Here is a 16,973-nt window from a genome sequence, read left to right as displayed (position 1 = left end):
GGACAGACTTTACAACCTCAAGCCCTAATGAGGCTCTAGGCAGAAGACAGAGGCCCTCCTGGAAATGTGTTTATGTGTTTGTGCATCTCTTTTTATTTCTTCCTTAGAAATAAAAAGCGTCAAGGGAATGAACTGGAGGCATACTTTAGGATGTTAATGTTAGAAAGGAAGCCAAGATTTTTTTGTCCAACTCTCTCATTGTAGATAAGAAAACAGAGACTCAGGGAGGGAAAGGGGCTGGCCTAAGGTCAGAAAGCAAGTGCATGGCAGATGCAGATTTGAACCCAGGCATCCCAATGCCTGGTCCAGTACTCTAGCGCGGCCTGGAAGGGGATGGGTGGTGAAATGGATGGGAAGATTTGTCAGTTTGCCCCAGCACATTTACTACCCTTTCCACCACCCCGCTTAGCACATTCAACTGGCCTCTGCCACCACCCGCATCAAAGTACGGACACAACTCATTTTACAGACAGAGGTTCAGGATGTTTTTGGATCTGACATAGCCCAAACCAGGGCAGAGGCTGTAGCAAGGGGAGGAAGCTGGGAAAGGCTGAGGAGTCAGAGGGGAGTGGAGGTGGACAGGATCTATGGCTACGGTTTTTCAGTCGCTCAGTCGTGCTGGGCCCTCGATGGCCCGTGGGAGTGGGAGCCTCTCCTAAGCTCCACTGAAGATAAGAGCCCAACCCCAACCCCTCCCCCCACCCCTGCTCCTTCCTTAGTCTCTGGAGCTGGAACAATCAGGCTTGGCCGTGGCGGCTGGTGCTGATGACCATTTCTTGGCAGAGGTGCCCACCAAAGCTGTGGCCCTAGTCCTCGCCACCACAGAGAGCCAGCAAGGCCTTCAGGAAGTCTCCGGAGGTGTCACCCTGGCAGAGGCAGAGAGCAGAGTGAGTGAAAACAGTCCTTCCAGCCTCAGTGCCCCCTCCTCCCGGCTGCCCATCTGTCTGGACATCTCCCTCGGCTTCTCTCCATGGCCAGCATAACTGCCACATGTAGGCCAGAGGGATCTCCCTGACACATAAATGTGACCACATCCCTTTTGTTTATCCCCAGGAAGATGTGCAAGCTCTCGGCCTGGCTTCAAGGGCCTTTGGGATCTGACCTGTGCAGAGCTCTGTGGCTTCACCTGTTCCTTTCCCCCAGGAGCATCTCAGTCCTCTCTCCACCTGCCACTCCCCTGTCCAGCACGCCCCTGTGCACCCCCAATACTGTCTGCCAGCGGGGCCCTCTCCTCTGAGAAGCACCCTGACCACTCTCTTGCCTTGGGAGGCAGAGTGAACTCCTGCCTCCCGTGGTTCCTCTGGCACTCTGCTGATACCCTCCACCTTGGCATATCGTGTTAGGTGATTCCTTATTTGAACAAACACTATTGAGCACTAACTGCCAGGCCATTGCTGGGAATGGGTGCGAACACCATCACGCTCACCACACATCACAATGGTCTGCCATACGTTCAGACTGGGGAGGCCAAACTTCCTGACCCATATGGTATGGATCTCCTTTCTGAGGGACTCCTATCGTTGCTATGAGACATGGTTTTTGGGATTTTGTTTGTTCTGGTACTTTTTGAGTTTTGGGGATTTTGTTTGTTCTGGTATTTTTTGATGTATGATTTTAAAACATAATATAGTATCAAAATGTGCTAACAATTTGCTGACATTCCTACTAAGTCTGTAAGAGACTGCCTGTGAGATGCCCGTAGTCTTGTTAGCCAAGTAGAACCAAGCATCAAACTTTAAGATCTTGGCTGATCTCAAAGAACAAAAATATAAGCTCCATATGTCAAAAAAGTCAGACACGGCCAGGTGTGGTGGCTCACACCTGTAATCCCAGCACTTCGGGAGGCCGAGGCAGGTGGATCACTTGAGTTCAGGAGCTAGCAACCAGCCTGGCCAACACAGTGAAACCGTCTCTACTAAAAATACAAAAATTAGCCGGGCATAGTGACATATGCCTGCAGTCCCAGCTACTCAGGAGGCTGAGGCAGGAGAATCACTTGAACCCAGGAGGCAGAGGTTGCAGTGAGATGAGATGGCACTGCTGCACTCCAGCCTGGGCGACAGAGCAAGACTCCATCTCAAAACAAATAAACAAACAAAACAAAACAAAACAAAAGTCAGACACAAAAGGTCACATATTAGGTGATTCCATTTATATGAAATATTCAGAAAAGGCAAATCTACAGAGACACAAAGTAGCTTGGTGTTTGCCTATGGCTGGGGATGGAACTAGATAAACAGGTATGAGAGAGCTTAGTGGGATGAGAGAAGTGTTTGGAAACTGGCTGCATTATGGGGATGGTTGTATAACTCAGTAAATGTACTAAAAACTGTTGAATTGTACCCTTAAAATTGGTGAATTTTATGATTTGTAAGTTTTTTGTTTGTCTGTTTTTGAGACGGAGTCTTGCTCTGTTGCCCAGGCCGGAGTGCAGTGGCATGATCTCAGCTCACTGCAACCTCCGCCTCCTGGGTTCAAGCGATTCTCCTGCCTCAGCCTCCCGAGTAGCTGGGACTACAGGCATTAGCCAACACACCCAGTTAATTTTTGTATCTTTAGTAGAGACGGGGTTTTCACTATGTTGGCCAGGCTGGTCTTGAACTTTTGACCTCAAGTGATCCACCCGCCTTGGCCTCCCAACGTGCTGTGATTACAGGTGTGAGCCACCGCACCTACCCATGATATGTAAGTTACACTTCCATAACATTGTTTTAAAAAAAGCAAAAAATGGGCTCCTGTTTTATTTGGAAATCTTTAATTATAAACCTTTGATTCTTCTGGAATTGATTTTGGTATAAACAATGCAATACAGACCCCCTTCATTTCGATATCCTGGCTGTTCTAAGCAGTAACCCACTGGGAGAAAGTCCATGGGAATGAAGACTCCTAATCTTACATTAGGGATCTGACAGTCATCCCCTTCTCGCTAACCTCTAGCCCCTCCGCTTACCTCAATGGCTTGGTGGAGAGACTTGTCGTATTTCTCAATGAATTCCCGCCGGATGTTGAGCAGGTCAATCTCACTGCGGGAGACCATGATCCTGGTGAGAGTCTTCTCATCTGTGCCAGCACCCTGGTGGAGCCAGGCAGGAGGGACACACAGGCAGAAGGAGAGACAGAGCCCAGTCAGGCAAGAAACAGTGGTATCCCATCTGCCTCTCTCCCTTGTTCCTTCCAACAACAGGGTGTATGTTCTCCCTCTGCCTTCTGCAAATAGTCCTGACCAAAATCCCCCCGTGCCCAGGACTGGCCAGACTGACATGCAAAAAAGACGTGTATGGGTTGAATAGTGTCCCCTCCAAAATTCATGTCCACCTGGAACCTCAGAATATGATGTAATTTAGAAATAAGGTCTTTGCACATGTAATTAGTTAAGATGAAGGCATACTGAATTAGATTGAAGCCTAAACCAATAACCAATATCTTTATAAGAGGGAGAGCACAGACATACAAACAGCAAAGAGACGAGGTGAGGACAGAGGCAGAGACTGGAGTGATGCATTCACAGCCAGGAAACACCAGGGACTTCTGGCAACCACCAGAAGCTAGGAGAGGCAGGGGAGAGTTTCTCCCCCAGAGCCTCCAGGACGACCCAACCCAGGCAACACCTTGATTTTGGACTTTTGGCCTCCAGAACTATGAGAGAATAAATTTCTGTTGTCACCCGATTTGTGGAATTTGTTATACCAGCCCTAGGAAATTACCACCGAGCCCAAAGAGTAGGCACAGGGCATGGAATGTGTAGGCAGCCAGAGCTGCCTCTGCCCCCAGGGAGCTACAAGCACCAGCCTAGGAGTCAGAGCTAGGTTCGAGTCCCAGCTCTGCCTCTTAGGAGCTGCGTAAATGTGGGCTACGTTTTACCCTACCTAGGCCTGAGTTTCCTCCTCTATCAAATGAGGATGCTACCACAACTTCACAGGACTGCCATAAGGGTCAACTGTGGTCAGAGAGATGAAGCCCTTAGCACAGGCTTGACGCACAGTGAGTGCTCAATGAATGGTTGTCACATTTGGAGACAGTAGGCTGAGAGTCTCAGGCTCCTTCCTACCCTCCTGCCTGCCCAGGCTGTCAGCAGTTGAGACTCCAGTGGTGGAGAGGGTGGTCAGTGTGGCTTGGGCTCTCCCGGAAGGGCAGGCCTAGACTCAGAGGGGAGCGCCTGTGACCTCTGATGACTATTTGTCATAGGAGATCCTGTGTCACCTGATAGGCTGTGAGCTCTGAGAGGGCAGAGACTGTGTCCTACCCAGCCCTGTGCAACCAGAGCACATTTCTCAACTTTGGCATTTGGGGCTGGATCATTCTTTGTTGCGCAAGCTAATCCTGTGCGCTGAGGCTGTTTAACAGCATCCCTGTTCTCTCCCCGCCAGCATCCCTGTTCTCTCCCCGCCAGCATCCCTGTTCTCTCCCCGCCAGCATCCCTGTTCTCTCCCCGCCAGCATCCCTGTTCTCTCCCCGCCAGCATCCCTGTTCTCTCCCCGCCAGCATCCCTGTTCTCTCCCCGCCAGCATCCCTGTTCTCTCCCCACCAGATGCCGGTAGCAACACCCTCCAAGTTGTGATGACCAAAAATGTGTCTGGATATTGCCAAATATCCTCCTGGGGAGAAGGCGGGGGAAATCACCCCCAACGGGGAAATACCATCCTACAGCCAGAAAAGGGCAGATGCTGATAAATGTCAAATGGGAAGAAACAGCTGCCAGGAATCCTGATCTGGGGGACGGTGCACATCTGTGTGTGTGTACATAAGTCAGTGCTTGAAGGGAAAGGAACGCCAGCACGTTTTCTTACCTTCATGGATTTGTAAAGTTTGTCGGCAAAGAAGAGAGGTTTGTTCTTGACACTTTGAACTGGTAGGAAGAGCAGAGAGATGCGGGGAATGTGGTCAGAGGCTGTGAACCCAGACTCTGGACTGGCCTCCCCCATCTCCCCACCTCGTCTATCCTTTCATGGGTCTGCAGATCATTATCAACCCCAGGGTCATGCTCAGGCAACACCTTCGCTCCCCTTCCCCATGCTTCCTCCTCTGGCTCATCCCTAGGCCTGGCTCTCACTTGGTCGCAACTCTCTTCCTTCTAAGGTGCTTACAGCTAACCAAGGTTAGGAGAGGATTCAAAGGTAATTAACTCCTCACGAACCCAAAGCATAGGGCCTCAAAACTTTTAAATGCGTCGGAATCACCCAAGAAGCTTGTTTAAAACTCAGGGTTTAGGCTCCACCCTGAAGACTCAGATTTTAGAAAGATCTTGAGCAGTGGTTCTCAAAGTGTGGTTTCCGGACCAACAACATTAGCATCGCTTGAAAACTTGGAAGGAAGGCAGATTCTCACGCGTCACCCCAGATATGCTGAATATGAAACTCTGGAGGTGAGTGACTAGCTTGTCCTAGTTTGCCTGGGACATTCCAGGTTTTGTTAGGTTGGTGCCAAAGTAATTCCAATTTTTGCCATCACTTTCAATGGCAAAACTGCAATGACTTTTGCACCACCCTAATAGCACTGAAAGCCTTGTGCGAATCAGGATGGCTGGCCAACCTGCGTTGGTGCAGCCTAATGCTTGAGAGTTACTGATGTAGAGACATACTGCTCCAAAGAATGGCTGTCCGCTGGTAAAACTTAAGGGACCATGTAAATCCCTGGTGCTGAGTGTTGCCCCAGGGCCTGAACAATCTTTTTTTTTTTTTTTTTTTTTTTGAGACGGAGTCTCGCTCTGCCGCCCAGGCTGGAGTGCAATGGCCGGATCTCAGCTCACTGCAAGCTCCGCCTCCCAGGTTCACGTCATTCTCCTGCCTCAGCCTCCCGAGTAGCTGGGATTACAGGCGCCCGCCACCTCGCCCGGCTAGTTTTTTGTATTTTTTAGTAGCGACGGGGTTTCACCGTGTCAGCCAGGATGGTCTCGATCTGCTGACCTCGTGATCCGCCCGTCTCGGCCTCCCAAAGTGCTGGGATTACAGGCTTGAGCCACCGCGCCCGGCCTGAACAATCTTGCAGTATTGGCAGCTGCTGCTCCCTACCCTGACCCCAGATAATGCCTGCCTGGTTTCACCAACCCCGCCCTTTCTCAAGGCCTAGGGTTCTCTAGCCCTTCACAGCTGCTTGACTGCAAGGCTCCAGAGCCCACGCACGCGTGTCTCAGACAGCTTAGAAAGGAGAAACCAGACACCAGTACTATAGCTGGAATGACTCTGGATATAACGAGAAGAGATGGCAAGAGGCTGGAGTTGTGTAGTCCAGTGGCAGAGTCAAGCAAGAGACTCCTCTGCCACAGGCTCAGGAATCCCGTGGGAAAGATCACATCACACATCTTCCATCTCCAGCTCCTTACATATCTCCCTACTACCTCCCAAACAAATCCCAAGCTCCTTGGCTTGAACGTCAAAGCTCCTGGCCTCCTTTGCAACCTCATGGCCCTTGCTCCTCCATTCCCAGAACTGCAAATTCCTGTGTCCCTCTGTCCTTCCTGGATAGATGCATTTCCTATCTGCCCTTCACTACACTCTCTCTCTAAATCAAGTCCCATCCTGCAAGGCTGTACTTGATGTCCACGTCCCCAGTCATGACACCACCTCCAGGAAGCCTCCCCTGACTTCAGACCTAGGGCTTTATCAGTCTGGCTAAGAAGCACGCTGGGCAGAAACTTCTCTCCTTTGTAACCAACCCCACAAGCCATCCTAAGAACTGAGCCTGTCCATCTGTCACAGGGGACCCTGATGCCTGACACTAGATGGAGGGGTGTGAAATGGTGTTGTGGTGTGTGTTTGCATGTGTAGACCTGTTCAAGGTGGGAGGAGAAAGGAAAGAGGGAAATACACGAGGAGGGTAGGAATCTCAAAGTGTCTCCAAAGGCTACAGAACATGAGCTTTGGATGTAGGCAGCCTGTGGTTTGAGGCCTGGTTCTACTACTACAAACCTCTCTGAATGCAGTGTCCTCTTTGTAAGATAAGCTGGTAAGAGCACCTGGTGAGAATGCAACTAAACCTGTGTGCAACTAACTTTGCACAGGGCTTGGCGTGAAACAACAATAAAAACTAACCCTTGCCCAGTGAGTATTACATGCCAAGAGGCACCGTTCCAAGTGCCTTACGTATAATTAGCTAATTTCAGCCTTACAAAATCCACCCTATGGGCTGGGCACTATTGTTATCTCCACTTTACAAAGGAGGAAATTGAGACACAGAGGTTTCGTGACCTGCCCAAGGATACACAGTGTGGAAGTGGCAGAGCAGAGATTCAACCTGGAGTCCATGCTTTTACCCACTGGGCTATCCCGCCTCCTAGATATTGGTCCTGGGTGGTAAAGGCCCATCACATGCTAAACAACCCCCTACCACCATCTCTACTTCACCCAATCTAACACACCTTTCCCCCACATTTTAGTGTCTCTGAAATCAAGATGTGTTTTATAATTGATGGCAATTATGTGAAAATCTTCCCCCGACACCTCTTGGTAAGATTTTAAAAAAGTGCATTGATGCAATGCGTTTTACAGTAAATGAAACAAGATACCACTAATGATGAATACTAATGAGAATAACTTCAGCCCCAACCCATATCCACTCATCCATATTTATACACGGTGAAATTAAGATCCAAAAGGAAAAAACCTTTTCAAAGTCAAGAGCTCAAATTATATAAGTGTAACCAAAAAGCCAGGTACTGAGAGGAGACGAGGGTGTGTGTGTGTGTCGTCTGCATCTAACGTGTATGTGTCTTGTATGCGTGTGCATGTGTGGTGTGTATATGTGGTGTGCATGGGTCATGTGTGCATAGTGTGTGAGTGGTGTGTGTGTGCAGGTGTAGTGTCTTGTGGGGGCGTAGCATGTATGTGTATGTATAATGTGTTCTGTGTGTGAAGTATGTGTGTATGTGATGTGTGTATGTGTGGTATGCACCTGTCACATGCATATGTAACGTGTTTTATGTATAAGTCACATGTGAGAATGTGTGTATGTACAGTATGTGTCTTGTACATGTTAAGTGTGTGTGTCAAGTGTGTGTATGGTGTGTGTGTGTACACACCCTAGTTGTGCAGGACAGCGTGCCCCTCCCCTGCCTGCCCCAGTCTTCCTGGTCCTTCCCCAGCGACAGCTATTTTCTCACCTTCTCCTGCAGCCTGGAACAGACCTCAAGACACTCCTGCACAATCACACATTTGGCAGCACCCCTGGAGGTGAACTGTGGCAGTGTTTACTTTCCAGTACTAGCTTCGGAGGCTGCCAAGGTTCTATTCTTCCAGAGAATCTGGGCGAGTTGCCAGTGCCCCCAGCCCTTCCCTTAGTCCCTGCCAGTTACCAATGGCCACGAATGCGTCCCTGACATCCCCAGACATCTCCTTCTTGATGGTGTGCTCCACGTCATAGTTGGTCATCTTGATGAACTCCTGGAAGACTGGCCACAAGAGAAGCCCCAGAGGTGGGGGTGAGCTTCAGTGCAGGAGGGGGAGGACCCCTACTCAGCCCCACCCAGTGCCTCCCACAGGCTGTGCCTGAGAAAGTGGAAGGGCAGCAGATATGGCCACAGCCCAGGCCTAAATGCACTGGGCAAGATCATCCTGATAGAGAAGCTCTGACATCAAGGCTGCTGTGAGCTCAGAGCCAAATCTGTCCCAAGTCAGTCCCCGTGCCTGGCCAATGGCCTCAGAACCTCAGCCAAGTTCTGGCAACCCAGGCTGGGGTAGTAAAAGGAGCATGGGTCCTAGTCATGGTTCTGCCCCAGCTCACTGAGGGACCTTGGGTGAATCCTCTCCTTTCTGGGCCTCCTCTTCCTCCCATGTCCGGTTGGGATAAAGACACAACGATAATACTCAGGAAACACTCACTGAGTCAGGCATTGTGCCAGTGCTTTATGTGTGTTGTGTTTTTTGTATCTTCACAACTGTCATGTGAGGTGGAACTAAAACCCTGATTCCTACGTAAGGGAGCTCAGGCGCAGAGATTTGGTAACTTGCCTAAGGTCACATGGCTGTTAAGTGGGTATTCAAATCAAGGCGGTCCAGTGCCCAAGTCCATTCTTTTAGCCACTATGCTAAAGCACCTTAAATACTGCGAAGTGCTAGACAAATGCATATTAAAATGTAAATGTCTCAGTGCAGGACACTTCATGATCACTGAGCACCAGGGTCACTGCATACAGGTGTGCCCTGTGCATGTGGCAGTCTGTGGTTCAAAGACATCTATGTGGGTCTTGTGCGGCCACCACCTCTCACTGCCTTGCTCCTGGCAGGCATCGCCAGTGAATCACGACGCGGGGTCCCAGAATCCTTCTCAACCCAGCATTCTAGGCAGCTGCTACCACTCTTTCAGAGTTGGCCTTTGAGGTGAAATCCAGTTGCTATCCCTAATCCCCGCCATCCCACCTGCTTCCTTAAGGAGGAGAAGGAAGGTGAGGTATAAGCGGTAGAGCCAGGACTAGAATCCAGGGCTCCAGAGTCACCGTCACCCATGATACACTACTGCTGGGTTAAGGAGGGGGTGGGTGGGCAACTGGCTCCTCTTGCCACAGAGAGATGAGAGGCTCTCATCAGATTCCGGGCTCTTCCTGCTGAGCTGGGAAGGGAGGAGGTCAGGCCTCACCTCTCCGGAGGTGCGGATAGCTCCGGGTACACAGGATCGTCATGAACCGTGTCTCCAAGGAAGTTTTGTCTCCGCTGGGTGTGTCTGCTATTTCCTGCAGAGCCCCGGTTGGAGCAAGGATTTGGGAGGGGAGACATGAGAAAGCCTTGGTTATTATTCACTTTCATGTCTTTGCCTGGGCTGAGGGCAATCAGAAGCTGGGCTCACACAGCCATCCAAGGGGGCTGAGACTGGTCCCCTCTTCCTTCCTCAAGCACAATGGCTTCTACATTCCCCTCTCCAGTTCACAAGGACCCTGTGATCTGACACAGATGGGCTTAGCACTGGGAACTTCCATCCTAGCCTCGGGGCCATGGGACCGGGGCTCCTGGGAGGACCCGCACAGGCCCTGAGCGTAGCAACTGGGAGTTCCCCTTCCATCCCTCAACCTTTCCGCAAGGCCCTCTGGGAAGTGTGTATGGGGTCATATGCAGGGAAGATGGCCTGGCCAGTGTTTCCCCAAGCGGCGTCAAGGGCAAACATACCCGATCACACTGCATATTAGTGTTTCCACGGTTGTCTTCTAGCCAGCTACTAGTTCTATTTATACTGATACTAAATTCCCCTTAACTCATTTTGGGTTTAAAAGTGAGTCGATTTAAAGATCAGTATTAACAGTTGGTGGTTACACAGCACAAATCATGCCAGAGATGATTAGCTGAAGTTTGGGAAACACTTGCCTGGCCTATCTTTTACCAAGCAGGGTCCTTAAGGCGCCCTGAAGGGGAGAGAGAGAAGCCGCACAGCAAGCTCCCAAATCACTGCTTGATATTGCCCCGCTTGGCCCAGTAAAGGCGGACTTTACTCAGAGGCCGTTAAAACCCAAATGAAGAACAGGACACTCACCAAGATCTCAGCAGCCACCTGAGAGCAGGGAGGGGAGAGAGGAGGGAGAGAAGGGAGGCAAGAGTCAGAGGAGGCCGGGGAAGCTGGTGCTGGGGCCCTGGGGTGCAGGGTGAGGGGCCTGGCTGGGAGTGGGAGATGTCCCAAGAGACTGGAGAGAACCCGGGATGCGATGGGAAGTGGGGCAGGGACAACAGAAAAATACCTTCCTATGACCTTTTGGGCTGGAGCTCAGAATGGGGAAAGGCCTGGCAATAACTAAAAACGTGTTCACCTGAGGGATAAGAGAAAGACACAGAAACGGGGAACACTCTGCTCTTCGCCCCCAAAACCTAGAGCAGATTCCAGGCCTCGGTTTCTTTGTCTGAAAGTGGAAAGAAATAATCGCTGCCACTTCCTTACAGAACCACTGAGATGTAAATGTGAGCAGTGCAAAGTTCTCCGCACCCTTTAGCATATTCAGAGTTCCAAGGCAAGAGACATGTCATTTTAGCTTTCGTGTTAAAGACAGGAAAGACCAGACAGCTGAGGCCTTGAGGGGAGCTGACCTGCCTGGGGGCACACAGCAAACACTGATGGGAAAGTCATTTTACAAGGGTTACTTTTAATCACTGCACTATGCAGAGCGCAGAATTCTGTGGTTAGGACACAATTTTGTTAGGCAAATAGCTGTGACTTGGGGAGCCTGGGAACAAAATACCCAGGCTCGTGTACCCAAGCTGCGTATTGCTTTCGCCTTTCCCCCAGAAACTCTGCTGACTTTATTCTATTGGATAGACTGAACTCTTTATAAACTTCACTACAGCCTATGCTCTGGAAACCTTCCTCTTCTTTTCATTGCATAATTGGCAATGTCCATTAAAAGTTAAAAGGCCTATGACATTTGATCAAGCAATTATATTGCTAGGAATTTGCCCTACAGATATTCTGGCAAAAGTCTTCCACGATAGAATACAAGACTATTCACTGCAGCATTCTTTCTTCTTTTTGGAGACAGGGTCTTGCTTGCTCTATTGCCCAGGCTGGAGTACGGTGGCATAATCACAGCTCACTGCAACCTTGACCTCCTAGGCTCAAGTGATTCTCCTGCCTCAGCCTCGTGAGTAGCTGGGACTACAGGTGTGTGCCACCACACCCAGCTAATTTTTTAATTTTTTGTAGAGAAGGGGTCTCACTTTGTTGTCCAGTCTAGCCTCAAGCGATCCTCCTGCGTTGGTCCCCCAAAGTGGAGATCATAGGCATGAGACACCGCACCTGGCCCATAGCAGCATCTTTCTCTTCTCTTCTCTCCCCTTCCTCCCTTTCTCCCTCCCTCCCTCCCTTCCTTCCTTCCCATGGCAGCATCTTTCTTTCCTTCCTTCTCCTTCCTTCCATTCTTTCCCTTTCTCTCTCTCTCTCTCTCTCTTTCGTCTCACTCTGTTGCCCAGACTGGAGTGCAGTGGCACGATCTCGGCTCGCTGCAACCTCCACCTCCCAGATTCAAGCGATTCTCCTGCCTCAGCCTGTAGCTGGGATTACAGGCATGTGCCACCACGTCCAGTTAATTTTTTTTTGTATTTTTAGTAGAGATGGGGTTTCACAATGCTGACCAGGATGATCTCCAACTCCTGACCTTAGGTGGTCCACCCGCCTCGGCCTCCCAAAGTGCTGGGATTACAGGCTTGAGCCACCACGCCCGGTCAGCATTTTTCGTAACAGAGAAAAACTGTAAACCATCCTGAGATTGACTTGTTAAACAGGCTATGGATTATCCAATCAATGGTAACAATCCATGCAATTCTTACAAAGGATGAGATTAATCTACAATGCTGATAACGAGAGTTTCCATTTAAATTAAGTGAAGAAGTAAAGTATAGCATATTTTTGTGTAAAATAGTGTTTCTTTCATCTAGATTCAAAAATAAATAAATAAATAAACACTCACTTTCTCATACTTCCTGGGAAGTACTTAAGAAACTGTCAAGACACCTTCGAGGAGAGGTACTATGCAGGAAAGCTTTTGCATTTCTTTTTATTCTTCCTGAAGTTTTATTTCTTAAATATGCAAAAATATTATTTCATTTTAAATCTTAAATAAGAGTTATCAAGGCTACTAGGATTATAGGCTGTTTCTGGTTTTTTAAATATTTTTCTGTATTAAAAACAACCTACACCAGGTGCAGTAGCTCACACCTGTTATCCCAGGACTTTGGGAGGCCCAGGTGGGAGGATCACTTGAGCCTATGAGTTTGAGACCAGCCTGGACAACATGGAGAAACCCTGCTCTACCAAAAAATTCGCTGAGCATGGTGGCGCACGCCTGTAATCCCAGCTACTTGGGGCGCTGAGGTGGGAGGATTGCTTGAGCCTAGAAGGCGGAGGTTGCAGTGAGCCAAGATTGCACCTCTGCACTCCAACCTGTGTGACAGTGTGAGAACCTGTCACCCCGTTATGTCTCAAACGTCACAAAACAAAAACCTAGTTGAACCCCAAGGACATCATACTAGGTAAAGGAAGCCAGTCATAAAAGCATAAATACTGTATAATTCCACTTACATGAAGTCCCTAGAGTAGTCAAATTCACAGACATAGGAAGAATGGTGGTTGCCAGGGGCTGGGGGAAGGGAGAATGGGAAGTGACTGTTGAATGGGTCCAGAGTTTTGGTTTTGCACGATGAAAACAGTTTTCGAGATGGCTGGTGGTGATGGCTGCCCAACATGTGAATGTACTTAATGCCACTGAACTGTATACTTCAAAATGATTGGCCAGGCATGATGACTCATGCCTGTAATCCCAGCACTTTGGGAGGCTGAGGCAGGTGGATCACCTGAGGTCAGGAGTTTGAGACCAGTCTGGCCAACATGGTGAAACCCTGTCTCTACTAAAACTACAAAAAAATTAGCTGGGCGTGGTCGTGGGTGCCTGTAATCCCAGCTACTCAGGAGGGTGAGGCAGGAGAATCACTTGAACCCGGGAGGTGGAGGTTGTAGTGAGCCAAATTGCAACATTGCACTCCAGCCTGGGCAACAAGAGGAAAACTCCATCTCCAAAAATAAATAAATAAAATGATTAATATGGTAAAGTTTATATGTATTTTATCAAAAATTTGTAAAAACTTATGCTAAATAAAACTGTATCATTTTTAAGAAGAGAGGGAGAGGGACATGTTTTAAAGATTTAACAGAAAAGACTCAAAAGTCCCAATCCTTCTCATTTACACAGGTCAGAGAACCCTAGACATATTAGGTTTTTCAAAGCATCTTTAAGATAATAATATCTGTAATGTAAAAAAAAAAAAAAAAAGTGATGGGGCACTAAATTAATATTCACCACAAAAGCTTGTTCTTATTAGCCTAGCTACTTCATGCAAAAATTAATCTGGACAGTTCTTCAAATGGTTAAACTTAGAGTTCTCATATGACCCAGAAATTCTATCTAAGAGAAATGAAAACATATGTGCACACAAAAACTGGTACACAAACTTGTACACAAATGTTTAGAGCAGCATTAGTCATAGTAGCCAAAAGGTGGAAATAACCCAAATGTCCAACAGCTGATGAATGGATAATGGAATATTATTTGGCAATGAAAAGGGAGTCCCAACATGCTACAACATGGGTGACCCTTGAAAACACTGTTAAGTGTTTAACACAGTGTTTAAATTAGTGTTTTCTTAAGTGAAGAAGCCAGTCCAAAAGGCCACGTATTATATCACTGTATTTACATGAGATGTTCAGAAGAGGCACATCTGGAGACACAGAAAGTAGATTAGCAGTTGCTTAGGGCTGGGGGGTTAGGAGGACATAAGGAGTGACAGCTAATGTGTATGGAGTTTCTTTTGGGGGTGATGAAATGTTCTAAAATTGATTGTGGTGATGGTTGCATTAAGTCTGTGAAGATACTAAAAACCACTGAATTGTACACTTTAAATGGGTCAATAGTATTGTAGATGAATTCTATTTCAATATTTTAAATGGGTCAATAGTACGGTAGATGAATTCTATTTCAGTAAAGCTGGTCAATAGTATGGTAGATGAATTCTATTTCAATAAAGCTGGTCAATAATATGGTAGGTGAATTCTATTTCAATAAAGCTGGTCAATAATATGGTAGATTAATTCTATTTCAAGAAAGCTGTTATATTTTTAAAAGTCTGGTCCGAGCATGGTGGCTCACACCTGTAATCCTAGCACTTTGGGAGGCTGAGGCGGACGGATCACTTGAAGTCAGGAGTTCGAGACCAGCCTGGCCAATATGGTGAAACCCCGTCTTTACTAAAAATACAAAAAAATTAGCTGGGCATGGTGGTGGGCGCCTATAATCCCAGCTACTCAGGAGGCTGAGGCAGGAGAATTGCTTGAACCCAGGAGGCAGAGGTTGCAGTGAGCTGAGATTGCACCACTGCACTCCAGCCTGGGTGACAGAGCAAGACTCCATCTAAAAAAAATGAAAATGAAAAGAAAAAAGAAAGAATAAAAAAAAAGGTCTGAGTATTGATTATCTAAAAATGACCACAATCCTTCATTTCATGGTGGGTCTATAATAATTAGTTATCTATAATTTATTGCTCAAATTGGATGACAGAGTGAAAGGGGAAGCTATTAACAATTACTGTGGGGCCACAGGTGGAAACTGGACATATGTTCAACTGGTTAATAACAGACCCAGACTTCTAAGAGCTTGAGGGTGTTCTAGACATCCAGAGTGAGAGACCGCCAGGGAGTATAAAACAGGCAAATACAAACTGCCAAGTACTCATGTGCATTATCTAAGGAGGAGCTTGACTCAGCTCTATCAAATGCCCTTAATTTTTATACACATTTTGCTCCCGCGTTTCCATTTCATCTCTGGAAATTCATTCTAAGGAATAATTCATGAATGTGATAAAAGAGTTTGCTACTAGGAAGAAGCCTGGTTAAATAACATGATAGATTCAGATACGAACAGTATACAGCCATTAAATGATATTGTTGATTAAAAAGTGCAACAATATTCACATAGTATTAATTTTTAACTGTCAGAAATAAAGAATCCACTTTTTTTTTTTTTTTGAGACGGAGTCTCGCTCTGTGGCCAGGGCTGGAGTGCAGTGGCCGGATCTCAGCTCACTGCAAGCTCCACCTCCCGGGTTCACGCCATTCTCCTGCCTCAGCCTCCGGAGTAGCTGGGACTACAGGTGCCTGCCACCTCGCCTGGCTAGTTTTTTGTATTTTTTAGTAGAGACGGGGTTTCACTGTGTTAGCCAGGATGGTCTCGATCTCCTGACCTCGTGATCCGCCTGCCTCGGCCTCCCAAAGTGCTGGGATTACAGGCTTGAGCCACCGCGCCCGGCCAAGAATCCACTTTTATATATACATAGAGAAACAACTACAATAATGTATACTACAATACTGACAATGGTTATTACTATTAGGTTATGGAGTCTTTTTTGGCTTCTCTTTATTTTCTAGTTTCTATAAAAGAATGTACTGCTAGTTACAAGAAAATGAGCTGGGGTCTAGCATCCTAAATCTGGAGAAATAGCCGAGTTGGGCAGGGATCTGGCTCAAGGGTCCCTTAGCTATTTCCACCCGGGTTCTCTCTCTCCACTTCTCTCCTTTTGCGAAGCAGCTATCAGCAAGGCCCACCACTGCCCCCTGCTAGCGGCAATTGGAAGCACAGCCTCATTGGCAAACCAGGCACAGGCAGAAACATTCCCCGGAAGATCAATTTAGGGTTGGAGGACAGATTTGGGGTGAGAGCTGAGATTTAAAAAAAAAACCTCTCAGCAGCACACAAGGCTGTTCACAGTAATACTTAATAAACATCCGTTGAATGAGTGAATGAAATGTGGTCTCAGCAAGCCCCCCTAGTATCTGGCTGGGTTCTCAGCCTAGCCCCCATCCATGTGCCCACAATGTAGCTGAAATACCATACATTTAAATGTAACCCTGCAGCTTTTGACAACCATATTCCAAAGCAAGGGTTGGACAACTGGACAACAACAGCTACTTGATGTGGAAGCTGCAGGAGACCTTAACTGTACTGGGTCTTGGAGGATATTACTGTAAATGGAATTAAGCATAGACTCTGGAGTCAGGCAAGCCTGAGTTCAGATCAAACCACCACCACTTAGAAACTGTATCCTTCAATAGGTTAAGGAGCTTCATTTTCCTCTAGTAAAAAGGGGGAACATAAAAACATATAGAATAATCTTGGCATCGTAGTATGCATTCTAATAATTATAATTACAGTTCTGTAACTGTCAGGTTCCAGCTCAGATGCTGTTGTAATATACCACATTTCTGTTATGGGACCTGGGAACAGAAAAGTTGGTTCCCTCTCAATCCATCAGTGCTCTTTTTAACTCACCAACTATAAAATATGGGGGCTGGATTCACAGTCTGTGGTATCTGTTCCCCCACATCTCTGGACACAGCTTTTGGGGGTGGGAGGATGAGGCAGGCAGAAGAGATGGAGACATGGACCTGGGTCAAGCTACTGGGTGCTGGGATCAAGGTGCAGGTCAGTGGGGGACAATGCACTGGCCTCAGTAGGGACTGCC

The 16,973-nt window shown here is 47.7% G+C and overlaps 1 protein-coding gene across 1 annotated transcript in view; it reads right to left on the bottom strand.

Annotated features, from left to right (window-relative positions):
* Positions 1-461: 461 nt before the first annotated feature.
* The window catches only part of ANXA6 (annexin A6), a 58,768-nt gene continuing 42,256 nt past the window's right edge, over positions 462-16,973 (bottom strand). The window contains exons 21-26 of the mRNA XM_050793651.1: positions 10,453-10,470; positions 9,568-9,661; positions 8,288-8,383; positions 4,788-4,846; positions 2,951-3,073; positions 462-866 (exon numbers count right to left, since the gene is read on the bottom strand). Coding sequence (XP_050649608.1) covers positions 807-866; positions 2,951-3,073; positions 4,788-4,846; positions 8,288-8,383; positions 9,568-9,661; positions 10,453-10,470 — 450 coding nt within the window. The 3' untranslated portion in view covers positions 462-806. The remainder of the gene's footprint in view (positions 867-2,950; positions 3,074-4,787; positions 4,847-8,287; positions 8,384-9,567; positions 9,662-10,452; positions 10,471-16,973) is intronic.

The sequence above is a fragment of the Macaca thibetana genome, chromosome 6 (genome assembly GCF_024542745.1).
Source record: "Macaca thibetana thibetana isolate TM-01 chromosome 6, ASM2454274v1, whole genome shotgun sequence".
Taxonomy (NCBI): Eukaryota; Metazoa; Chordata; class Mammalia; order Primates; family Cercopithecidae; genus Macaca; species Macaca thibetana.
Note: the sequence above shows the minus strand (reverse complement) of the source record. Positions and strands in the feature narration are given on the sequence as shown.